Raw genomic sequence first — 27,311 nt, forward strand, 5'->3', positions numbered from 1 at the left:
GCGGGTGGGCCCATGCATATCCATGTGGGTGCCCATAGAGAACCTAAGAGGGCTCTGATCTCCTGGAGCTAAAGTTAGAGGCTGTAGTGTGGAGCCAATCACCAAACATGGGTCTCTGTAAGAGCAGTTAGTGATTTTAACCACTGGGCCATCTGTCCAGGCCGTAGAGCCATTTTTTTCTGCAGTTTCAACTGCAGCCTGTGCAGTTGCAGTGTCCCCCAGGTGGAAGGAATGGGATTTGATATCCTGTTGTTGTTAGCTTCAAGTTCTTAATATGCTTAAATAAAGGGCTACATATTTTTGTTTTGTACTGACTCCATTCTTATACCTACATACTCATTCTCTCCTCTCCTCTCCTCTCCGTCTTCTTACCCCTCCTTTTACTTTTCCTTTATCTGAAGCTTCAGCTCTCCCCGAATTGTTCTCCACTCGGCTCTCATTCCCACGGCCCTCATACACACCTCCCTGTCCCTTCCAGCTGGCTTCCAGCTCACCGTAGCTCTCTGGTAGTGCGTGACAGACAGCGGCTTTCTCCACTTTACTCTGTAGCTTTCTGTCTTCCAGGAACCATCTCTATTTTCCCTGTCTGTCTTCATTTTCTCTGCTTTTGAATACTTTTTCTATTTTAAGAATTTTGGTATTTTCTATTTTGCTTGTATATTAGGATGCGAAACAAACATGTTGTCTACCATCTTGATTGTATGTATGTGAGTGATTTGCCTACATGTATGTAAGTGCATCTCATGTGTGCAGTGCATGTAGAGACCAGCACTGGCACTGGGATACTGGTAGTTGTGAATCTCCATATGGGTGCTGGGAAGCAGACTCAGGATTTTCTTTTCCCTTTTTTGGTTCAGTTTTTGTGAGTTATACTGATTTTCTTGACTGAAAACTGTAGAGGGAACTTTAAAATTAAGAGTAGAATCATTTGCTTTATCTTTTCTTTTGTGTGACCAGAAAGCATTATATTAAAAATGCAAGGTTATATCCTTATAGCCCAGTTTTATTAATTAATTAACTTTTAAATGTGGAGTGTTAATGAATAATATTTATGTTATTTACTGAATATAACTCATATAAGAGTAATATAATGAGCTAGGCACGGTGGCACACACCTTTAATCCCAGCACTTGGGAGTCAGAAACAGGCAAGAGCCCTATGAGTTGGAGGCTAGCCTGGTCTACAAAGCCAGTCCAGGACAGCCAGGGTTCTGTCACACAGAGAAACCTTATCTCGAAAAACAAAACAAACAAACAGTAGTATAATATGATGAACATAGCATGCATTCTGTGATTTATAGGAGCGCCTTGCTGCTGACTTTTTGGCTAAATTTTAGATGAATTTTGTCTTGAATTTGTGACTTTTATATATTTTCCATTATATATATATATATATATATATATACTTTGAAAGGTCATGGAAAATAGTTAAGAAAGTAAATATGATGGTGACATTATACCAATCAAAAAAACCTACTGCAAGTTACAGCTAGGAAGGAGTTAATGGTTGTTGAGGGTCAAGCTCAGCTGTCCACTCACTAAATACAGGCTTCGATAGGTTGCTTAGCTTAGGAGGTTGGGTTTGCCCAAGTCTTTACTTGTGTGTTTAATGGAAATGTCCAATCTCCTCACTACCAGAAGCTCAACTTCCGATAATAAACAAGGTCTGAGTTTCACTACATTAGCATGAATTTGAAACCCATTTCTGAGTCAGTACCTTTCTTTAGAAACTTTTAATGATACCTAAACATTTATTTTTGAAGTACAAATGATGGTACTTGCCCCAGCACTTAGGGGGATTGTAAAGCAGAGAAAATGTATGCCACATAGACTGTATCTCCAAAAGAAAAAAAAGTAAGAAAAATAAAGTGGTTGATGCAAAAAATAAGCAGTGCATTAATTCAGTCCTTTTATCTAAGAAATTGATATTTTGCTAATCATTGACATTGTAAAAGAAGTTGTCATCAGAGGCTTATGTGCAGTAAAATTGTGACCATTAATTGGGTTTTTATATTCACTTTGGCTTCACTATTCACTTCTTAGGGAAATATATTTAATTAGCTGTCAGATGTGAGCCTTCATTCCTTAAGAATTATGTTAGAACACAGTGACTTATCCTTTGGAGCATCCTCAGAATTAACACATTCTCTAATGTCTGTTATTTGTGAAGAAATAGACATTTCACTTCTTCCTAAGCTAGAGTCATCTGCAGAGAGAGCTGCTTGCTATTTGTTCAGGTTCAGTGCACGCTGTAGACCTAACTAAAATTTCTGTAGCTTAAAAATCTGCTTTTTTATGAATTGCTTAAAATTTAATATTATTATTGTTGCTTAAAGTTTGAGGACCAGTGCTCAGAGCAAAGAACCCTGTCTAAAGTTGGCTTTTGCTAAATTCGCCAACTCAGCACAGTTAGCTGCTGTTAAAGCTCCTTGCTTAAGGCTGACAGGTCAACTTCATTATATGCACAAAAAAGTCTCTGATTAGTGTGTAGATAAAACCCACCTACCGATCTTCCAATGAAATGACTGTCACATGCGTGTGGTAACTCGTACCTTTAGAGCAACATACAGACTCTACTCGTTTTATTGTGCATTTAGTCTTGCTGCCTCGGATATCAGCTCTCCTGTAATTAGAATGCATTTCCTTTTTTCATTTGATTGCCTTGCCTACTTCCTTCTCAGACTAAGGCAAACATCAATGATTATGCAGCCATGTCGGTAAGTAGATACAAGCTAAAGTTAGTATGTAAATTAGAAAATGCTGAGCTTCCTGCAGGCTTATTTTTCCCAGAGAAAAATAAGTATTTAACTTATAATTATTTTGACATTGCCCTTGATATATTTGTAGTCTGTGGAAATATAAAGTCTGAAGGGAACATTAGCTGTTTTGGTGAGACAGGACTTTCTGGAATTGATTATGAAAGTCAATAGGAAATACATCCTTGGGCAGGGCAGTGCTTTGGGGACCTCCCTCAGGTCTTTCCCCTGAAAACTGATGCTAATGAGAGTGTGGCTGACAGGGCTCCTTTGTGAGGATTGGATGAAATAGTACCACGGTGTTTAGAAGAATGCCCGGCATCTGAGTCTCAGGACCTAGTAGATGTTACACCATCTACTCTGAAGACTTTACACAATTCCTGGATGCTCTTTCTTCAGTAGCACACCACAGTATACCGTGAGAATTAGCCTAAGGAGTTCGTGAGCTTATACAATTCATGAGTGCATGCTATTCATGAGTCTATTTGTTGTGTGACAAAACATACAACATCTACTCACCCCAGGTAGGGAGCCCAAAACTAACCAATGTATGGGTTATTATGGGTCTGGAGTCATTTAGTGATTCACTAGTCTGACCATGAATAAATTATAACAAAGAAGATGCTTTTATTCATACACTGGTGTCAGGTCTAATGCCTGACTGCGATTCCCCCAGGCAGTGGCTAGCCACCTCAGTCAGGGGTTTATAAAGGCAAAGAACAAAAGTTAAAATTTGTTCTCTTGAAAGCTGAAGGTCCTCTCATGCAAAACAAGCTCTTGTTTACAGAAGCAGAAATACCAGTAAAAAAAATTAACCCCTAACAGTCCTTAAGATTTAGAAGTCTAATTTTGTTTTATAGTTCTCTTTAGTGCAGAGATTTTAAACTTCTAAACCATGAAGTTAGCCATCCATCATCTTCCCTCCTTGAGTTATACTCTGAGTCAAATCCTTGACTCTGTGGTGGGTACCTGTTCGTATTGGGACCTAATCACCATCGGCTTAATAGCTCCTAATCATGAGCTTATGTATCTGGTTACAGCATTCATGATGCAGGGGCAACAGTGAGCCGCAGGAGCCAGGTCACTGGGCCCTGTGACAGCTGACAGAATTACTAGTCAGGAAGAACCTGAGAATGAGAATGGGAGCCATTTGCAGTTGGGAGTCCGGTGGGGTTGTTGTTTTGTTTTTCCATTTAGGGCCTTCACCCTTTCTATGTGTTTTTTCCAGAGCACAGACAAGTTATCTCCTTGCTCTGTGTAAAGCATGTTGTAAGACTACCTCAGGTAATGATTGGACATGTTCTTCTAATTTTGCAATAGAATTTTCTAATGCAAATAAATATTGGGTTATTTGGCATCCAAAGTTTTATAGTTAACATCAGCCATTGCTGTGCCTGTTGCCTTAAGAGTGGCTCCCGCTGGTCCTAAGCCTAAGCTTGTCCCATGATGTACTTGATCTGAGAGTGATCTATCCAGCTGCAGACACAGTCCACAGCAGTGGGGTAGTAAGGATGATGGGGCGTGGTCTTTTCCAGCAGGGTCCCAGTGTCCTTTGGGTCTAACATTCCTACCTTTTGTTGAGGATAAGGGGTAACATACTCTCTTCTGTAACTGCTTCTCAGTTGAAATCTGTCAAGGTTCAGGAAGGCTAGAATGCTAGTCCAAGGCCACAGAGTCATGGGTCAGACAGTGGGGGATTTATTCATCGGAAGCATCTGGTTTGCTGACCCAGCTGAGAGGCATGGGACAGTCACATTGACTAGGTTTACATCAGCTTTCAGCAAGTCCGGGGCTTGTGGCTGTGTAGAACAGTTTGTAGTTCACAGCTGATTTCTGGATGTCTGTCAGCCGAGTGGAAATCTGCTGAGACAGATTAGACTAGGGACAGAAGTTAAGTTTTAGGAACTTAAAGGAACACTTTACAATTAGAACTTCTACCTCAGGAATAAGCAGTAGGTGGGGAAGCTTAGGTTTTTGATTGACAGAAGTACTTATTCTGAACAGGTAGATCGTAGCCGCAACACCCTGAATCTTACATGAAGTTAAAGTTTACAAAAAGATAAAGGTTTTGAGCTATAGTAGCATTACCACTGTTTGTGATCTATACAGAAATCCATATTGTAGAAAAAGCAATCGACTCATACCTTTGAGTCATAGTAAAACTTTAGGAACCCAAAAAATGATTTTTGGATTAACACATTGACACATCTTCCTCTGTCCAGAGGGGTGGGTATATACAGATCAGACAGAGATGTTTTTACCATGGTGAGAAGCACTTTTTAGTCTATAGTTAGAAAACAACCCAAAGGAGATTTAAAATTTTGAGCTTGTGACTATCATAATAGTCAGTGCTTTCCCAGAGCCAGATTGAGAGCTAAACAGAACTCCATGATTAATATGTTAAGACTCTGAACCTTTGGACTATCAACATTGTCTTTAAGTTTGATTAATTTTTTAATTATTTTCTCAGACCCTTACAACTCACATAAACCTTTTGTTTTCTTCCAGTCTTTTGCCATGAGACAAGGTGGTTGATTACACAAAGCAGTTATTGCAAAGCTACACTTTTAAATAGAAGAATAGTAAAAAGTCACATTGAAATCCATTCTGTGAGTTTGCCTTTCTTTCTAGGAGACCCATTAGCTCTAGAAAAAAAACAAGGCCTGCTTTTCATATACAAAATGTTTTCACCAGGCAGCTGCTGCTAAACTGTTAAGCTACAGCTACCCATCTACACACCACCAGAGATCTGAGAAGGATAAATTTGAGCAGGAAGTATAAACCAGATGATCTCTGTAGAATGACAGAGACCAGCTATCTGGACCAATAATCCTGGGCTGCTCCTGAGAAATTTCAGTCTAGTGACTTTAGTTTGCAGCAGTCACACCACACAGGGCAGCATCAGCCTTCAGCTGCCTGACTCAAAAGATCCAAGAGACTTTCCTGTGGTGAGAAACTGAGAGACCAGCCTATTTTGGCAAAGCAGAGAGGGAGCTTTAGTCCTTCTGTGTCTAGTCTTGGTGGGGTCCTGGAAGCAGGTGAGGGTGGGGAAGTTTCACTCAGTGGTCAGCATTACCAAACTCCAGGTGGAGCCATTGCCTTTGGAGGAGTTTGTGGGAATGCCCATAGGAACTATCACTTTTGTCTATCACAGGAAGCCTTTTTCATTGAACACTTTAAATGCCACATTTAGTGCAAATCTCTGAAGAAATTTTGAGGGCCATCTATTAAGTGTATCTGAATTCAAAATTACAATCCTTGAATTGAATCTATTTTAGTAACAAAATAAAACTTCAAATCATAAATGTAGCCCATAGAGAGATTGTTAATCTTATTTTTTTGGCCTTTTTATAGTCCATCATTATAGAATATCACAGTTTCTTGTATGACTTGGTTTAAACAAATAGCTAAAGCTTAGCAAAGTTGACAGACCAAGAGGCAAGATACATAAATTCAAATCAGTCTCTGTTAGCCTGAACAGATTGTAGGTAAGGAGAGACTTTCCATAGACCCTGCCAAAGTGCTTAGGCCACTGTCTTGCTGCATAATACAGTAGGAATATCTCAGTTTTTGCTCATAGCTGTGGCCCACTCCTCAGCTTCCCATCTCTTCCCACATTTCCGTCAATTTTCCTTCTGACCCTTTTTATTCAGTTCACTCTGTTTCTCAACACTCTGCGTTTTGTTGTTGTTGTTGTTTGTTTGCTTGTTTGTTTCATTTTTTCAAGATGGGGTTTCTTTGTGTAGCCTAGCTGTCCTAGAACTCACTCTGTAGACAAGACTGACCTTGAATTTACAGAGCTCTATCTGCCCAGTGGAGCCTCTGTTATTCTTTAGAATAATTCAGAGATCCACCATCTTAGTCTATCCAAAACCCCAACCAGATCCTATGTTATGACATTATACCTCTGTTGGTGTCTTTTTTTAATATCATTCTTTCAATCAGAAGACCCAACTACAGATGCCAGTCTCTGCTAGTGACTCTTAGGTTGGTATCAAAACGCAGTCAGAGGCAAGCAGCCCTAAGCCCTGGGCTGTTTTGTTTTGTTGCAGCTTTCTTTCTGAAACTTTCCTACTTGGTTCTGCTTCTGGCTGCATTTTCTATCTTGACTATTTTAAATGGATTTCTCAGGTCTAAGTCCTCTGGGTCTTGAGCTGGTGTATATGTTATGGTAATTATTTAATCTCTATTTTACCCCACCTTAGATCTTTCAGTTCCCAGATGAAAGACACACAACTTTTATGTTTTTAATAAGCCTTTAATGCACTAGAGATGGGCAGTATCTATCCGCTAAGCTATTAGAGTCTACTTTCCCATCAATGACCTTGAGTTATAACTTGCCGTGTTCCAACTGGACAGCTCTTAACTCCAATTGGCCGGCCCTCGTGGCCATGTTTTCATGATTCACTTAACCCATGTTGTCTCCTCCTCTCTCCACTTTCTCCTCCTCTTTCCTCATGGACTCCTCAGACTCCAAGCCCAGAAACTAAACTTCACCTACCTCTCTTCTGCCCAGCTTTAGGCTGCAGGCATCTTTATTCAACCAATAATTTGACCTTAAGAAGCAAGGTCACGTAGTATCACCCTGTATACTTGAGGACTCTCATCCCTCAGGCAGCCAGGGCTAGTATTTAGCATTACAATACATAGCCACCAACCAAACCTCAGTGTGTAGTCTGTTAGCTCGCTATGGATCTGGTCATAGTGAAAACTAGAATTGGAAAAATTCCTAGAGTCTTTGCATATATCAAACCAGTGACATCTGTAGATTCAGTGAATTTTGGAAGCACTCAAGGACAAACTTATGACATTATTCTGAGATAAAGCTGACCTCTAGAAGACCTTTTATTTAGTCATTTCTTTTTAAAAGAGCAAGAGCTATTGAACACAGTAAACAAAACCTCATTAATTAAAACAAAACCTCATGATTGAGGGCTAAAAATTACTACATTTTAATTATCATAGCCTTTTCAGTATTGTTTTTAAATTTCTTCATAATCATTGTTTCTATGATTTTCCCCCTTATTCATTATTCTCAGGACTAGAATCACTAAACAAAAATCCATCCCAGTTTTCTTTAAGCAAGAGTTGAATCCAAGTTACACAAGCAGTATGCTGTAGTTAATTAAAATTATCTATGTATAAATTTCTAACCTTCAACCCTCCTACTTTACGTTTTAAATTAACTTTTTACTACAGATTTTACAGATTTTTAATGATAACCAATAAACTTAAAATTTTGAGGTACAGAAAGTTTATGTAACAGTCTTACAAGTCTTAGATAAGATTCATACTTTAGCAAAAGTTTTAGGGCATTAAACCAAAACCAGAGTATGAGCTGATGTCACACAGTCAGGTGGCCTGCCTAACACAAGGCAGAGAATTTGGAAGAAACCTTTAAACAGACACGCTTGGAGGTAGAGGAGGAGCCATAACCCAGCTCCAGAGCCAGCTTTTTGTTAAAGTCCAACAGCATAAAATAACATTTTAATACTATCCATACCTAAAAGACAGCTGAATCCACTAACCAGAGGGTAGGAACCAGAGTAAGCTGCAAACAAAAAAGGCTCAGAGATAAGAAGCTTGTGAGCCCCAGCTATCACTGGGTGAGGCTACAGGAAGGACCAGCTGAGAGCTCACCAGCCAGGGAGGAGTGTGTCTGGTTGTGCACAACACAGTTGGCCTGTTCCTTCGCCCTTTCCCTCACCTGCTCCCAACTCTGGGCTGGCTCCCAGACTCCACATCTGCATCTGTCATTACAGACTTGTCAGAAGCACAGATTCGTCAAACCTAAAAAGACAAAACACTCACACAGGCAGTGGAGACCAGACAAAAACAAACATTTGGTGGCTACCTTCATTCATATACTCACCAACTCATTTCCATCTTAGCTTTTCCAACAAGGGCCAGTGCTATTCCAGTTGACCCTCTAACTTGGGAATTAACACTGCATCCAGCTTTTCCACCAGTCCCACAAATGTGAGCTATAGACGAACGGGATCCTTACTTACACCTCTGGAAGGCTTTTTGGACGCCTCTTTCTCACAATCTAGGTGTTGAGAACCTGTCAGTAGTTCCCTTCAAAGGCTGGGCCTATCCAATTTCTCTGTTCCTAATATACTGGGAACCCTCATAGACTCAGTCCTCTTTTGTGAAGTCTAAGAATTAAAAATTGGTGTCTCCCTTTGACTCTGAGTCTGATTTCTCCACTCTCAGTACACCTGAAAACCTTCAGGGTCCCAAGGATAGCCAGAAAAAGATGGTGGATGTGGGTCTTTCAGATCCACCAATCTGACCATGAATAAATTTTAACAAAGAAGAGGCTTTTATTAATACATTGAACCCAGGTTTACACCCAGGACTCAGGATTCCTGAGTTTAGCACCCAGCCACCTCAGTCAGGGGTTTACAAAGGTAAATAAAGCTTCATTTTGTTTAGGTGCAAGCACGGAGTCATCTCATACAAAATAAGCGTTTATTTACAGAAGCAGAAACAGAAATAAAAATTAACCCTTAACGGCCTTTAGCATTTTGAAGTCTACTATTGCTTTGTAGATCTCTTAAGTGCAGATATTTTAAGCTTTTAAACATAAAGTTAGCCATCAGCATAACTTTAGCCATCACAGGAGTTCAGCAGTGAACCAGTAAGTTTTATTGGGGTTACTTAGAGGAATATAGCTGAAGGGTTACTTACAGGATCATAAATTACTCAAAGACATCTGCATGACCAAAGCTCACCCCAGCATGGATGAGAGCTCACAAAAATTGGAAACTTGGAAAATATTGCATAGCCTGCAGACAGGTCAACATGTTAGAGACTGTCCTTTCTAAGTGACTGCTGGTTTCTGCTTCTAGGCAGCTGGTCTAGTTACAATGTCTTCTTTGCAGCTTGGATCTTCCAATCCTCTTCTTTGCTGCTTGTCTTGTCTGGGAGTGACTCTCCACAGCTTGGCTTATTTGCTCTTGCTGTAAGGGGCCTAGGGAATCTAGTCAGTTTCAGGGACTTCCTGAAGCTATTTTGAGTTGTTTACCTTCCTACCTAAGGATGATATGTTTCAATCTTAGAGAAAACTGTTACACACTTTGCACTGGTCATGACCTAGTGCAAATATTTCCTTCTCATTCCTACCCAGGACTGTTCTTATTAATTGTCTTAACTCTTACTTTTAAAAGCAGCTTTATTGAAGTTTTAATTTATTAATACTGAATTTGCCTTTCCAGTTGTGTGTCCTTGACAGTTATAATAAGTGCTAATACATTTTCAGATAGTGAAATTTCTTCTTAGGGGGACAATTTAATTTAGCATGTAAAATGTAAATGTTTGTCTTTGTCTCCTGATGGGTCTGTTCCAGTTCTCTTTCCTTACCTCTGTGACCCACGTGTGTTTGCTAAAGCATGGCCTAGTCTTAATTTCCAAACTGGCATATTTATTGTGTCTGAACCAATCTATCTTAGCTTCATGGATAGCCAAAACCTGCCCGGATCTTTCCCAGAATTCTGTCTGATGCCGCCTCTTTCACACAGCTTTTGCCAGTCGCGCTGCACTTTACTACACGAGGTTACCTTCCTTTCCTTTACCCCTCCCTGTTGTACTTTTTCTTTTATGTGCTCTTTGTAGACTCGACTTTCTCTTGTTAGAATTCAGTCCTCTTAGGAAGAAATGCATCCACTCACCTTTGTATTTTATGTCATATAACACAGAATGGTTGGTAAGCATTTTTAATTAACTGTAGGAGAAGCAGGGAAGACATGGATTACACTAAGTTCTTTCTGCAGGTTGGCCAGAGCTAGAATGGGACCCTGTGTCAAGAAAACAAACCAGAATAGAAAATGCACTTCTAAACTGTGTATACTAGATGCATTTTCCTTTATGTGAAGAATATGAATGATTCATATGTTGGTATTTGTGTGCAAACTTGAAACATCTTAAGGACATAACAAATTCTTTTTAGAGTTTATTATATGAAAACTTCGTATTTATTTATTTGTCTTTGTGACTCTATACCTTCAACACTTGCACTTTTCAATGATTTTCTGCTCCTCCTCAGAATATATTTTCAATGATATTCTGTCAGTATAGACAACATGCTCTATCTTGTGACAGACACACTTATACACATGGAATCACCATAGGCCCTATGACTACTTTGTTTTAGACAATCTCATGGAGGCAGTAGGTCTTTATAACATGAACCCTTTGAAGTCTGCCTAGGCACATGGCACATGTGGATTTTGGTACTTTCCTAATCTTGATATATACATGATAAATAATCCTATCATCAGGAGCTAAAATAGCCTAGTTTTGTTAGAGACCATATTGTAGGAACACCTACAGTGGCATGTCAAATGCTGGACCATGCGAATGCTTCTACACACACAGCAGTTCTGAGCACTAAATCATGTAGCTATTCCAGTGTCTTTGGGATGGTGAGCCGTCCATTGCCTGCGGCTGCAGTCTGCTTCTTGAGCATCTGTCTCTGAGAGGGTTATTCTGTTGTTGTTTCTTTTGTCGTTCTCCAGTGTTTGCTGAGGGTTGGGGATGGTACAAGATGGATAGGAAACTTTCCACCTCAGTTCCTGTGCATCTTCTTTAATATGTGAAGGGTGCTCTGGTCTTTATGCAAGGCCTGTGGCTGCTTTAATTTCCTGTGCCTGCCTTGATGATGCTGGATCACTTTTGCCACAACTGTGTGTTCTGAAAGTTTTTTTCGTATTTGTTTTGATTGAAAAGAATATTTTTACATTTAGCATTTTTCAGATACTCCAGCAATTCCCTATATTCTATCTCTTTCTAAGTTTTTCATAATTTTGTTTCTCTAAGATACATATCATATAGCAGTTGAAAATTCACATGGAGACCATGAGCTAAATATATATTGGTTGCTGATGTCTCAATAAACTAAATGCTTCAGTCCTAAGTGACATTCTCAATTACTTCCCTGATGTTAAACTCTATAGAAAATTCAGTTCTAAATTGATCCTGGACAGTACTTTATTAGACGAAGTGGTAACAATAATGGAAAGGAGCATACATCAAATAGCCACGAGAGTTTTCTAGGAAGCCAGTAGATTAGGATAGGTCTCAAGGCCTGGCTATAGTAACCAGTGAGAGAACTGTAAGTGAACATAATTAGAACACACTCGGTATACAGACCAAGTGTCTGCATGTACACTAGACGTTCTGTAGCTCTGTGCAGTAGAATCCTTTCAGTTTTGGTTTTGAGAGAGTATGTTGCTATATAGCACAGACTGGCCTTGAACTTGTAGTGTCCTCTTGCCCCCTTGCCTCTTGTAGGACCCTGGGTTTTATCCATGCCAAAATAAGAATGAAAGCTTTTTTTTTTTTGGTTCTTTTTTTCGGAGCTGGGGACCGAACCCAGGGCCTTGCGCTTCCTAGGCAAGCGCTCTACCACTGAGCTAAATCCCCAACCCCAAATGAAAGCTTTTTATTTAGGCATGGGGCATGTCCTCAGTCTCAGCACTTGGGAGGTAGAGGAGGAACAACCAGATCAGGGTTCCTGGCTAGACTGGGCTACAGTCTCATAACACAAACAAATGACAGGTTTAGACATGGGATAACTCTGTTTTACTGTCTTTCTTTTTGTTCAAGAATCACTAGGTGGTATAGGGGAATTGCTATGTAGTTTTAACTCTAAAATCTTTTATGGAAATCGCATTGAGGTTGAAAGTGTCTGTTGACAAGAAAAGAAGCAATTGGCAGATCTGTTGGATGTCTGTAAGGACGTCCTCCTCATTCTGAACGTCATTCACATCGTGCTGAAGGCTGTTCCTAGGGGGAGCAAAAAGAAATTACCTTGATCATCCTACCTGACTTGGGATATATATGTGTGTGCGTGTGTGCGTGTGTGCATGCATGCGTGCATGTGTGTGTGTGTGTGTGTGTGTGTGTGTGTGTGGTAATTGTCTGTGGTAGGCAAACACTCTGCTATCGAATTTTTGTTTTGAGACACAACCTTGCCAACTTACCCAGGGAGGCCTTGATCCTCCGATTCAGTGTCCCAACAGACACCAGGCCTAGCCTTCTTTATGAATTTGGTTTTTGATACATGTTTATTTACTCTCCTTTGATACGCCACTTACTTATTTTTTATGCGGGGTTGTTTTGCCTGCGCCCCACTCTCTTGCCTCTCCAGCCCTCATTTACACTTTTAAGATCGGGTCATCTTCAGTGCTCAGATTTGCTCAGGTGCAGGGGACTGGCAGTCTGTACACCAGCCCTATCCCTAACCTAGGGCTTAGCCTGGTGCTACTTCCTGTCTGGAACCCTATACCTGGAGTAAGCATATGCTAGCACTTTGGGGATACTGTAATGCAAATAAGGCGGGTTTTTTGTTCTTTGTTTTTCTTCTAAAGTCAGGGTTTCTCATGTAAACCTGTCTGTACCAGAACTTACTCTGTAGAACAGTCTTGAACTCAGAGATCTGCTTGCCTCTGCTTCCCAAGTGCTAGGATTAAAGGCGTGCACAACCACTGCCTGGCCGTATGCACAAGCATGTACACACACACACACACACACACACACACACACACACACACACACAGAGCAAAATGTAATTGAAAACCACAGACCTTGCTGGAGTCACTTTGTGTTACCTGCAACAAAGCCACATGGTTTATGGAGAGGTTGGGATCCTGATTACAAATTCCTCAGCTATGATTTCCTTCTTATCATACCATTTCACAGGATCTGTCATTCAGACGTGTTCCAAAGCAAGTGAAACCTCACTTGCACTGGGCTCTCAATAAATCGTTAAACAGTTACTTAAGTGAGCATGGTGGTGTATGTCTGAATCCCTAACAGAGGTGGGGGTAAGAGGACCAGAAATTCATGTCCTCTTCAACTGTGAATGGAGGGCAAGGCTAACTTGGGCTATATAAAACCCTGTTTTTAAAAACCAAAAAGAAAGTAATTGGTGGTGGTGGTGGTGGTGGTGGAGTCATAGGACTTAGAGAAAAGGAAGAAGTTAAGGGAGAAAGGAAAAAAAGATAGAAACCTAAATAGACATCTTTGAATGAATGCCCTGTGCCTTTTTTTGTCTTATTTTCTGAGAGACAGGGTTTTATGTAGTCCTAGCTTGTCTAGAACTTGTTAGCTACCTAAGGATGGTCTTGAACTGCAGATTTCCCACCTCTGCCTCCTAAGAAGTGCTATTATAGTTGTGCACGTTCTTTGCTTGTATTATATCTTCAGCAATGACTGTTGAAGGAGACCCATGCATAGCTACAGCTCCCTTTCAGACCCCTGGATTGGGCCCAAACCACACCCAAACACCTTTTTTCCTCAGAGAGATCTTTTACTAGGCAGGCAAGAAAAGCTGAAGTGGCTGCTTTCTGACTCAGTGGCAGAAAAACGGCAGCAAATGACCTTGATTTTAAGAAGAGAAAATGGGAGGTATGTGTTAGAGTGGGCTAGGATGCTGTGGGGTATTTTGATTGGGCATGTTAATTAGAGCAGCCAAGGGGGTTTGATTGCTAGACTTCAACACTTTGATAGCTGGACCTTGGAAGTCAGCCTCAGGGGGAGAAAGTGGCCAAATAAGGCAACAGGCCCTGGGGGCCAGCTTCAGGAATGGAATGGAATGGATTTTAGCAAGGCTGAGGAACTGGTCTGGAAAGGCAAGGCCTGCCAGAGCCACGCTGGCCAGAATCCTTTCAACTGTGCCTGTATCAACCATCACATCTATTGATAGGTTGGCATGGGTTGGCATGTGCGGAATTCACTGGTGATCATATGGGAGTTACCTCAATAACATAACCTAGTGTGACTCCGGCAATTTCTTTGGGCATTTTAAACTGTAGTGTCACTGTCAAACACTGAATTCACATTGCTGTATGTTCCTGGAGCACTGAGCTGTGTGCCTGCACAAAGAAATGCAGACGTGATCCTGTTCTCTGACAGTTTCTGCTTTGATAATGGTTTCAGGTGTGTTTCAATTTCCCAGCCTGAATTTGCTGTTTTGGCCATACTAGAAGTCAACTACAGGGAAAAATTAAGTAAATCTTTACTCTTCTGTTTTTGTTTTTTAATATTTGCCAAGTAAGAAGAGTTTTAGGACTGTAGTAATTAATCAAATTAAGGTTTTGGAGGGGGGTGCTGGAGAATGGTTCAGTGTTAAGAATAATGACTGCCCTTCTAGAGGTCCTGAGTTCAATTCCCTCCACCCACATGATGGTTCACAACCATCTGTAATGGGATACGATGCCTTCTTCTGGTGTGTCTGAAGAGAATGACAGTGTACTCACATACATAAAATAAATAAATCTTTTTTTTTTTAAGGTTTTGGATGGGGGAGCGCAAGAGAGGCAGGCAGAATGTGGGAAGCCAGAGGTTGTTTCAAGGGGCAGATCTGCCAGGATCCAGCACCAGAGGATTTCTAACGTAGAATAGTTTGTACAGTTAGGATGGTAGATTCTGCCCAGTGACTGTGTTACCTAAGATTGTGTGGGGTTTTCCTTCATGCAGCGACTCAGCTGGGCTTCAGAGAAAGGTAGGGTGGAAGAGTATAGTTTGCAAGGGTGCATCCCAGCACGGGAATTTGGAAGTGTGGGGCATGTGTGGCAACAGCCAGTGATGGGAATTTAGTGAGATGGGAGGAGAGAGCCCTGGTTAAAAGGAAAGAATTCGGTCTTGGCCTCTCCACCCAGCAGGAAACAAATTGAGACCTTCTGCGGGTGCTAACCAGTGTTAGTATGGGTTTTGTTTTGTTTTTGTTTTTTTTTTTAATATTTCACACAAAAGCAATCTCAACACTTGAAAGGTAGACGATCAGAAATTCTGATACTCCCTGGATATGTAGTGATTTGAAGGCTAGCCAGGGCTGTAGGTGACCTTGTCTAAAATAAATAACAAAAAATAAATCCAAGACAAAACAACAAAAAACATCTTCCTATCTAAATATCTGTTTTGAAACCCAGAAATTCCTAGCTTGGAAAAGGAGGGTTTCTTCTAAACCTTAGCCTTTCGAGACTTCCTTAATGTGTCCTCTTCTCTCTCTGGGACTGCCAATGATAGCAGCCAGGACGCCTGCCAGAAAGCTACTGTGCTGTGACCTGCCATTAAAATCCCTCCAAAAGACGGCTGTAACCAAGCAAGTGACAGATCTGTATGATAAGAACTTCAAGTCTCTGAAGAAAGAAATTGAAGAAGACCTCAGAAGATGGAAAGATCTCCCATGCTCATGGATTGGCAGGATTAATATAGTAAAAATGGCCATTTTACCAAAAGCAATCTACAGATTCAATGCAATCCCCATCAAAATACCAATCCAATTCTTCAGAGAGTTAGACAGAACAATTTGCAAATTCATCTGGAATAACAAAAAACCCAGGATAGCTAAAACTATCCTCAACAATAAAAGGACTTCAGGGGGAATCACTATCCCTGAACTCAAGCAGTATTACAGAGCAATAGTGATAAAAACTGCATGGTATTGGTACAGAGACAGACAGATAGACCAGTGGAATAGAGTTGAAGACCCAGAAATGAACCCACACACCTATGGTCACTTGACTTTTGACAAAGGAGCCAAAACCATTCAATGGAAAAAAGACAGCATTTTCAGCAAATGGTGCTGGTTCAACTGGAGGTCAGCATGTAGAAGAATGCAGATCGATCCATGCTTATCACCCTGTACAAAGCTTAAGTCCAAGTGGATCAAGGACTTCCACAACAAACCAAATACACTCAAACTAATAGAAGAAAAAGTGGGGAAGCATCTCGAACACATGGGCACTGGAGAAAATTTCCTGAACAAAACACCAATGGCTTATGCTCTAAGATCAAGAATCGACAAATGGGATCTCATAAAACTGCAAAGCTTCTGTAAGGCAAAGGACACTGTGGTTAGGACAAAACGGCAACCAACAGATTGGGAAAAGATCTTTACCAATCCTACAACAGATAGAGGCCTTATATCCAAAATATACAAAGAACTCAAGAAGTTAGACTGCAGGGAGACAAATAACCCTATTAAAAAATGGGGTTCAGAGCTAAACAAAGAATTCACAGCTGAGGAATGCTGAATGGCTGAGAAACACCTAAAGAAATGTTCGTCTTTAGTCATTAGGGAAATGCAAATCAAAACAACCCTGAGATTTCACCTCACACCAGTGAGAATGGCTAAGATCAAAAACTCAGGTGACAACAAATGCTGGCGAGGATGTGTAGAAAGAGGAACACTCCTCCATTGTTGGTGGGATTGCAGACTGGTAAAACCATTCTGGAAATTAGTCTGGAGGTTCCTCAGAAAATTGGACATTGAACTACCTGAAAACCCAGCTATACCTCTCTTGGGCATATACCCAAAAGATGCCCCAACATATAACAAAGACACATGCTCCACTATGTTCATAGAAGCCTTATTTATAATAGCCAAAAGCTGGACAGAACCCAGATGCCCTTCAACAGAGGAATGGATACAGAAAATGTGGTATATCTACACAATGGAATATTACTCAGCTATCAAAAACAATGACTTTATGAAATTCATAGGCAAATGGATGGAACTAGAAAATATCATCCTGAGTGAGGTAATCCAATCACAGAAAAACATACATGGTATGCGCTCATTGATAAGTGGATATTAGCCCAAATGCTTGAATTACCCTAGATGCACAGAACACATGAAACTCAAGAAGGATGACCAAAATGCAAATGCTTCACTCCTTCTTTAAAAGGGGAACAAGAATACCCTTGGCAGGGAAGAGAGAGGCAAACTTTAGAACAGAGGCAGAAGGAACACCCATTCAGAGCCTGCCCCACAAGTGGCCCATACATTTACAGCCACCAAACTAGATAAGATGGATGAAGCAAAGAAGTGCAGGCTGACAGGAACCAGATGTAAATCTCTCCTGAGAGACACAGCCAGAATACAGCAAATACAGAGGCAAATGCCAGCAGCAAACCACTGAACTGAGAACGGGACCCCCGTTGAAGGAATCAGAGAAAGGACTGAAAGAGCTTGAAGGGGCTCGAGACCCCATATGTACAACAATGCCAAGCAACCAGAGCTTCCAGGGACTAAGCCACTACCTAAAGACTATACATGGACTGACCCTGGACTCTGACCTCATAGGTAGCAATGAATAGCCTAGTAAGATCACCAGTAGAAGGGGAAGCCCTTGGTCCTGCCAAGACTGAAGCCCCAGTGAACGTGATTGTTGGGGGGAGGGTGGTAATGGGGGAAGGATGGGGAGGGGAACACCCACAGAGAAGAGGAGGAGGAGGGGTTCGGGGGATGTTGTCCTGGAAACCGGGAAGGGGAATAACAATCGAAATGTAAATAAGAAATACCCGTTAATAAAGATGAAAAAAAAAAAAAAAGACGGCTTAAAAATTGCCAGAGTGACATGAGCAGTGCCTGGGATGTGGAGGTGTAAGCGGAATAGAAACATGCACGCATGTGTTACAGAGAAACTTTGTTTCCATTTTAAGAGAATCATGTTCATTTTATTCATATGTCTCCTCACCCCAAAGATCATCCCTGCCCCGCCAATGGTGAGCACTGGAAGGGAGGAAAGGGTTTTAAAGGCCTGAGAGGAGAGTGAGCGTTGGGAGTTGACTGGGGATTGGGGTGAGTGATGTAACCTGTTCCTTCAGGGATGGAAACAGGGGTGCAAGTGCTGAGTGTGCTGGGGATGTAGAGTGCATGTTTGGATGGACTGCGGGTGTCTCGGCACAATCTCAAAAATCTGTCATCAAGGTGGTATTAAAGTCATTATTGAAACTCACTAAAGAAGTCATCTTGATAGTTAAACCTGTATAAGTCCCCCATTCTGTATTGTTGGGAATTTAGTGTGTTCACTGAGGAAATGTCCTAAAACCCATCTTGATGGCTAAAAGACCTTGCGTGTTGTGATGTCACCTCGAGGGGATTTTAATATTCTGTACTGTTCAGAGCCTTTTTCTTTAATAACATTTTTACAATTGAGCAAGATGTACTTTCATGTAGCAAAACTTGTCGGTGGTTCTTTGTTTGAGATAGGGTTTCTCTGTCTATCCTTGGCTGTCATGGGACTTTGTAGACTAGGCTGGCCTCTGCCCCTAAGTGCTAGGATTAAAGGCATGCACCCCCACTGCCCGGCCAGGTTAGTGGTTCTTAATTGTACAAATAGAAGGAAAAGTTACAGAGTTCTTGAAGTAAAATGTTCCTTTTGAATTATTATATTTTAATTTTTAAAAAATTTATTTTTAGTTTTAATATTTAGTCCACATTCTTTCAGTCTGATTCTTTCAGTGTATGTGTGTGTGTGTGTTTGTGTGTGTATGTATATATGTGTGTGTATATATATATTTTTTTTTAAAAAGATTATGTGTTGTAGCTCTTTAGGACATTGTCCAGTTCATCAAAACACTTTTCTGTTCTTTCTGCATCTGAAAAGCTTACTTCTTAGCTCATAACTGTAGCAAACTAAGAGGTAGCATGTTTGTATAAAAGAGGAACTTGCTGTTGAACTGGAGTGACTTTAAGGAGCAGGGTCAGAGTAAAGAGGTTCACTTAGCAAATCCACTGCTCCTTTGTTTTCTCTTTTCCTCCCAGTCTTTGAAAACAAAACCCGATACTAATTTAAAGAATAACACAGTATATTTGCCCCTTTGTATTTTTACAAAAGGTTAAAAAGTAGTTCAAGATTGACGTGTGTGTGTGTGTGTGTGTGTGTGTGTGTGTGTGTGTGTGTGTGTGTGCGTAGATTTAACAAAAGGAAAATGACTCCTCTTGGAGTTCTTAAGGAGGAGCAGATCATTACAGAAAAAATGATCGTGGTTTCAAGAGTATTTTACATCGTTTGTATTTGCGAGAATGAAAGCAGCTTTGAAAAACACTTTTGAACACTTACTGTTCAAGTAAAGACTTTCCTAGTGGATGTGTGAAATAAGAGACTGCTGAAATAAATACAGACTTCAAATGAGAATTTGAAATGCCAAATTAGTTTTTAAGATTTCAGTATTTCGCCCACTATGATATTAGACCTATGAAAACATTACTTTGAAACCAAAATAGTTTGAGCCATTATCAAATAAAATGTGTCGTGTTTGTATCGTTATGTTATTTTATACTTCAAAAGAAACAGTATCTTTAACCCAATCTACAGTAGTAAATTATTTTGGGAATTTGGCTTGACGTACAGATGTGTTATGTTGATTTCTTTCTACTGAGGTTGGTGGTTAGTGGTTTATTGTTCTGTGATTGGCACTGAAAGCCTTATTTCACAGCTTGCAGTAAGGAACTGTTGGGTAAAGAGCGGTTCTGTTCCACCATCGAGATTCAGAAAGTGTCAATCAAGCTCTTACACCGGTTATTCAGAGAATGAGTTTTCTTATTGATTTCACTAAACGTCGCCTCATGCTGTCTTTGATTGGCACAGCCTGGCAGGGAGGATGGATGAATCTGTCACCGGCTAGTTAATTGTGTTGCTGATCTCAGTCTGACATCAGGTCTTTGACTCTTAAATGGCTCAATACAAAACAAATTAGCAGATTGTAGTCATATTTCTCATTCTATATGCTCTGACTTTGTTGAATGCAGTCCATAAATCATATTGACTGACACACAAGCGAACGATGAAAGCTGCTTTGAGACGTGCATCCAGAAAGCAGCACCGAGAAGGTGCATGGAAGGATGCTTATGGCTGACCCTGTGGGAATTTCCTAGGAGCCAAATGTCTCTTTGGCACAATTGTTCTCAGAAGAAAAGCTTTGGGGTAATGCAGAAAGGATCTAATATGTCAGCAGATTCTCTTTTACAAGTCCCTTTGAAATATAAGAAGTTTGTCTAAGGGTTTTCTCTCTTGGCAAGTTGATTTTCAGGAAAAAAGAATGCTAAAGCAGGGTGAAAAAACATAGTTACCTTTTTAAAAGCATGGCAGGTGTTTTTAGTTACTGAACTTTGTATTGTTAAGGAGAAAGGAAATGCTGGTGATGTTACAAGTAGTTTTTCAGACAAGGGCAGCAAATATGTTTGGTTGCTTAAAATGTATCAAATGTGCCCTGTTTTGTGGATTATTTTGGTTGTTGTCTGTTCATGTCTATTAAAAGTGAGTTTGTAAAGACAGTTATGAAAGTGTTTAATTTTTTTGTCTAGGATGATGCAATATTATGAGAGTAGCTGTAATGGTGTCCTGAGAGGTGGGCTTGGTTTATTAAAATAGGCCAAGATTCCTAGACCTGAGATATCAGCTGCAAATACGTTTTTGAGTGCGTAAATCCTAAAGGCATTAAAAATCCTTCTGTATAAAATAAGTCGATAAAATTTAGGAATGGTTCTGTGCATTCTGAAGGTAGGCAGTGGACATCTAGAAAATAGTATACAGTCTTATAAAACATGTTTCATAAAATTTCATCAATGTGAACCTTTGATAGTATTAACTTAAGTTTGATATACAGAGGGGTAATTCATGTTATTTAAAACATTTGTAAGATTTCGTATTTTGTAAGTCTCTAAAATGTTTATCTTTGAGAACAATAAGCCTGTATTCAAATATGTCCAATCAAAGGAAATTTCATGTTGAGATTTTACTGTTATAAATATTATTTAACTAAAATGTTTTATTTTTGTATGTGTTTTTATTGCCTGCTTCTACCAGATTCATGAAACGGCTTAGACTCTTGTCGTTGTTTGGCTCCTGTACTGTCGTATATTTGTTTGTGTCTCTGAACCTATGTTAATACCACTTATGATGTATGGCATATTATGTACAAAATAAGTTAAATAAGTTTTTGACAGTTTTATGAGTCTGCTTTTGCAGTCAGTACATCATAGTGTGATGATGTAGTAGACAGTAGAGTGGAACTGATGGAGTTTATTGGGCTGAAATGCACTCACTAGTTGTTCCATTAAGTCAAAATAACGTTTCCTCGAAGGGTTTGCAAGCCTATCACCACACTGAAATTAAAGGACATGCCGTTGATTTCTCTTTTGTCTGCTTTTATCCCCTCCCATTCATATTGATAGCATTCTGCCTGGAGAATGGAGCTGCATGGCTCGCAGGCTGACTCCTTCTTGGGTTTGCAGGCTTTTGAGCATGCTGGGGTTTTCATTGTTTACTGCATTCCTTTTTTGGCAATTCATCAGTATCTGTCAAATATATTGTTTGCATTGGCTTTTATCTCTGCAGTTTTTGATTGAGAAACTGACACTGCATATCTGATATTTTGTTTTTGCTCTGCACAATGCCCAAATGCTAAGAACCCATCCATAAGTAGTTTGGTTCTAAGACTAGAATGTCAGACTAGACCTTTTAATGTGTAATTTAAAGAACAAATATTCTAGTAAGTTATGAACTGTATTTGTTGTCCTTGTGACCATTCACACTACCTCTGCATAAATATTTTTGTATTAGTACACTGTAGCATGTATGTTTGGAAGATGGATTTTATCATTTTGTCTCCCCGTTTGCCTTTGCGATTAGTAGGAAGAAAGAAAACACAGTTACCAAATATCACTGGGCAAATGTTTGTTAATTAAACTGAGGAAAAACATGGCATGTCCCTTGAAAGTCATTATTTTCCTAACCATAATCCTAGATCTTTGACTCCCACCATGGGAATCAGCCCATCCCCTAATCATATAATCGTTTGCAGGCAGCCACCCTGGAAGAGTCATACTAGAAAACTGTGCCCTAAAGGAGTTTATGTATACTCTGTTAAACGTGTGCTTGAGTTAGAGTGTGGGGGCACATGCCTTTAATCCCAATGTTCAAGCAGAGGCAGGCAGATAGATCTCTGGGTGTTCAAGGCCAGTCTGGTCTACATAGTGAATCCCAGGACAGCTAGACCTATGTAATGACACCCTGTCTTTATATATATATATATATATATATATATATATATATATATATATATATATATTTTCAGTTGTGTAAGTGTAGGACAAACATTCAAAAACTTTTTTAAGAACAATTTTAAGAAAATTGAAGTAAGGCTGTCAGTAAAAATTCATATCATGTCATGTATATGTCAGTGAAAGAAAACCCTGAGTATTAGTTTCTGCAGTTAGACGTAGTGTGCATCTGATTGACTAGAAATGCAGCTGAAGTGGAAGGCGAGACAACCCTTTCCCCCACGGTAACTGTGACTGTACCATAGACCAACCTGCTGAGTGGAGATGAGGACTCCAACTCCAGTGGTGTTGATTTTAGGTACAGCTTAAGTAGTAATAACAACAGAAGTTAACAAATTACACAGTTAACTTCCTTTGTTCTGTCTTCTCAAAACATACAAAGGAGAGCTTAGGGGGCGTGGTATGAATAAACCGCTTTGTCAGTATTATGATTTAATGCAATAAATGCCATGTTTCCATGTGCATTGAAAAGTGTTACAATTATAAAAGTTTTCCTCTGTGCAGTTAGCACTTTAATAATATTGTATCCTGAGAAGGATGAGTGTTAGTTCTTTGAAGAGTACAGACCCAGAAAAGCCAACAGTCAATACTGTACCACTAAGAAGAGTGTCAGGTGTACCGTCTTGTGATACTTTGCGACATATTTCCATGTTTGCTTGTTTACATTTTGCTTGTTTGTTTGTTTGTTTTGCATAGGGGAAAGTTGCCCAGACAGCTTGCATGTCAGCCTGCCAACATCTGTCCACATCCTTGATGCAGATGCTCCTGGACAGCGAGTTAAAGCAGATCAGCATGGGGGCCGTACAGCAGTTTAACCTAGACGTCATACAGTGCGAATGTAAGTACACACCAGCCAGCTCGCACGCTTTCTCGACAAACCTGTAGTTAAACATTTGGGACGCCGTCTACAGTAGGGCAGCTTGACAAGAAGGAAGAAGGCCCAAGCTAACTAAATTTTTGGCAGCTTTAGAAGTAAAGCTGACTCCTTCCTAGGAAGAAAGAAATGTCTCAGTTTCCCACCACAGCCTCAGAGGTTCGCTGAAGTGCTGGGCTAGACCAAGGCTACGAAGAGGTGGTTTCTTCCCTCTGGCCATTCTGACCTTTCTGGGATTCTCCTCAGGCCTGCTGTGAGTGAGGGAGACATCCCCAGTGTGTCATGCTCAGCTTTCCTAAACATGTAGGTTTTGCTGAGAGGCCTGGTGGTGCCATCTCTACAGCCTGTTCCTCACTCCTGGCAGGTTTTCTTCCAGCCTTGGCAACTGCACTTATTTTTCTCCATCATTTTGTTTGGATGGTGAGGTTTGCATCTTCCATGGTCTGGTGTTGGCATCAGTGAATGAGCTTTAGAGCTTATGCTATTAGCTCTGTTACACATGCTTCAGATAGGATTTTATCAAACCTGAATAACTCGGTGCCTGGAAACTTTGGGTCGTTTTCAGGCAGCATTCTCAGTGAGTGGTTCCCTAACTAAATGATGAAGATTCCCGGTTGACAAAGGGCTCAGACATCTCCATTGACCATTAAAAGTCACTGGGGCGCAAGAGAGATATTATTTAAGGCACTAAAAATGTCAAAAACCTTCAACTAAAGTGGAAATAACATTTTTTCAGCAATAAATGTAAAGTATTTGTCTGTCCTTTGTGTATAATGTATTCTACTAGGGGAAAAAGCTCTGCTTTTTACTTGAAAGCAATTCTAACTTTATTTTATCAGAAACCTTTTTTTTAATCAAAGTAAAATTCTCATTTATAAAATATCTACTTTGTATTTATTAAAGTATTTGACTCCAAACTGCACCTTAAGATTTCCTAAGCTCACATCAATTATTATTCTCCTGCAGATTATCTGCCCCTCCCTCTCTGCCCACTCTTTCCCCTTCTCTTCATTTCCCTCTCTATTTTTAATTTGATTTTAATTAGTATAGAAAGCAGTGGATTTCCTTATAGCATTTCATGCATACAGAGTTTTGGCGGATTACCCCCACATCAGCCTCCTCCCTTCCTTCCTTCCTTCCCCTTCTGCTTGAGCCTTCTACCTAAACATTACGTTTTCATCCCCTTTTCTTGTGCTGAGACACACTCTAAACACACAGCCTAACACGGAGCAACACCCCCAGCATAAACTGGCTTCTTAAAATTTTTAAGACGTTGTGTTTTGAGATCATTACAGTCTGATATTGCTTTTGTCAATATTTCACACACATATTGCCTGATTTATTTTGTATTATTTTGTCTTTAGTGTGGCTTCAAATAACTAGGTATTTGGCCAGCTGGCTGGTTCACCGGGTAAAGGCAGTTTCTGCCAAGCCTGAGTTTATTCCCAGAACCCACCGTGGTAGAATAAGAGAACTAAGTCCCACAGTTGCCCTCTGACCTCTGCGTGTGTGCTGTGGTGTAACCATGAGCTCCCCTTTGTGTATGCACACAGAATAAATAAATATAACAAAAGTTTAATAATAATTGGCACTTAAACCTCTTGTTGTGTTAGGTTGTCTTGGTTACATATACTGCTGAGTGATAGACATTTCCGTTCATGTAGGTAGCTTTCTGGTGTCCCGTTCGTTCGTTCGTTCATTCATTCATTCACTCATTCACTTTACATCCCAGTTTCAGCATACTCCTCATCACAGCACCCACTCATAGAAGTTCTTCTCCAAGCCCGCCTTCCTCTCCTCTTTTGAGAGGGGGAAGCTCCCCTCTGGCGTCACCCCTTTCCCCGCTAATCAAGGCAGTCCATTTAGTGGTGCAGGATCCACTGGCAGGCAAGCACCAGGCTCAGGGATAGCCCTGGCTCCAGTTGTTGGGGGACTCGCATGAAGACCAAGCTGCTCCTCTGCTACGTGTGTGCAGGGGGCCTAGGTGCAGCTGTGCCCACTTTTTGGTTGGTGATTCAGTCTCTCAGAGCCCCCAGGGCTCCAGGTGAGTTGGTCTTCCTGTGGAGTCTCTATCTTCTTCAGGTCCCTCAATCCTTCTCCTATCTCTTCCATAAGACTCCCAGAGTTCCAGCAAATGTTTGGGTGTGAGTCTCTGCATCTATTTTCATTGGCTGTTAGGTGGAGCCTCTTAGAGGACAGTTATGCTAGGCTCCAGTCTGCAAGCATAACAAGTGTCATTAATGGTGTCAGAGACTGGTTGTTGCCCATGGGATGGGTCTCAATTTGAGGCAGTCATTGGTTGACCGTTCCCTAAGTCTCTGCCCTATCTTTGTCCCTGCACATCTTGTAGGCAGGACAGATTTTGAGTCAGATGTTTTGAGGGTAGGTTGCTGTCCTTATCCCTCTACTGAGAGTCCTGCTTGGTTACAGAAAGTAGCCACTTCTGCTGTAATCAACAGACTCAAAGCAGCCAATTAGCAAGGAGGCCAAGGGAGTATGCTTGAACCTTTCTCAGAAGGGGAAACAAAATAGATTTGGAGGCGGATGGAAGGAGGGAACTGGGTGGGAGAGGGGATGAGAGAAGAGTGGGGCAGGGGTGGGGAGATAATAGGTAGGGAGAACAGGGGAGAGAGAAATGGGGGGAGGGCAATCTTTAGGATGTGCCAGAGACCTGGGATGGGGGGAAGGCCCCAAGGGATCTATGAGGCAGCTCTAGCTTTCTTACCTCCCTGTAGAGGACTGTAGAAAGGCATGAACTATGACCTCATCCCAGGCATTGCCTCCCGGGCCTCTCTAGGACATTTTCTACCTCTAGTCATTCCTTTGGGCAGATACTAAAGGCACCATTTGGATCTCTCAGAGAAAAACCAAGAAAGAAAATGTTATCTGGCATCGTGTGCATGAGGGACAAACTTTATTCTGTTGGGCTGAGTCTCTGTCCCCAGAGATGTAGGGAGAGAATTCCTTTAAGATTCCTCTTGTTTGTCTCTGCCTTTTAAAGTTTATCATGCACAACTACCATGATCGTTACATTTTTCTTGTCTTTTATTTCCATTTTGACTTTTTTTTTTGGTAAACTTATCTAGTTTCTGTATGTATGTTTGTCATGGCATGCATGTGGCATTCAGAAGACAACATATATATTTAGGAGCAAGTTCTCTCCTTCTACCCTGTGGGTTCCAGGGATCAAACTCAGGTCATCAGGCTTGGTTGCAAGAACCTTTGCTGACAAGCCGTTCCACTGATGCCCTGTGATCGCTACTTCTTCATATCGTATCACATATTCGGTACCTACTGAATAAATATAGACTACATTTGTGTTTATTTTACTACCCCCAATGTTAAGTATTCTTTTCCAAAATGTATCTTTTAACTTTTAAACAGTGAATTTATAGTATAAATAATAATGAACTCTCTCATACTTTTTTGGTAGAAAAAATATACACTCTCATCCACTGGCGATTTTTAGGGATTGTTGTGTGTATTAATCACGTGAAAATGAAACTTTCTCTAATATTGTAAGTATGTTAAGAGAATTAAAAGAATAAGTTTGTATCATGTTTTAAATAATCATTTTTAGGTCTAGGGAAAAGTAGTTTTAAAATATAAAGCTTATTTTTTGGTTTTCTACATACTGGCACAGAAAAAGGTTCAGAGGAAGAGGAGTTTGACTAGATGAGGAAGGTGGGGCTAGAATGCTTATGAGTGTGGCTGTCTAAGCATCATGGCGTTTGCCTGGGGTATGGAGAGCAAATATAGGTAGTCTGATAAAGGATCTTAGAGGTCAGTCACTGGGCTTCCCCACCAATGGTCATGACACACAG

General features: G+C 40.6%; 1 protein-coding gene across 2 annotated transcripts in view; it reads left to right on the forward strand.

Moving 5' to 3' along the window:
- Nucleotides 1–27,311, forward strand: part of Exoc6 (exocyst complex component 6) — a 143,180-nt gene that overhangs the window by 74,688 nt on the left and 41,181 nt on the right. For both annotated transcript variants that reach the window (NM_019277.2, XM_039088459.2), the window contains 1 exon segment: nt 23,310–23,451. In NM_019277.2, coding sequence (NP_062150.2) covers nt 23,310–23,451 — 142 coding nt within the window.

This window comes from Rattus norvegicus, chromosome 1, assembly GCF_036323735.1.
Source record: "Rattus norvegicus strain BN/NHsdMcwi chromosome 1, GRCr8, whole genome shotgun sequence".
Taxonomy (NCBI): domain Eukaryota; kingdom Metazoa; phylum Chordata; class Mammalia; order Rodentia; family Muridae; genus Rattus; species Rattus norvegicus.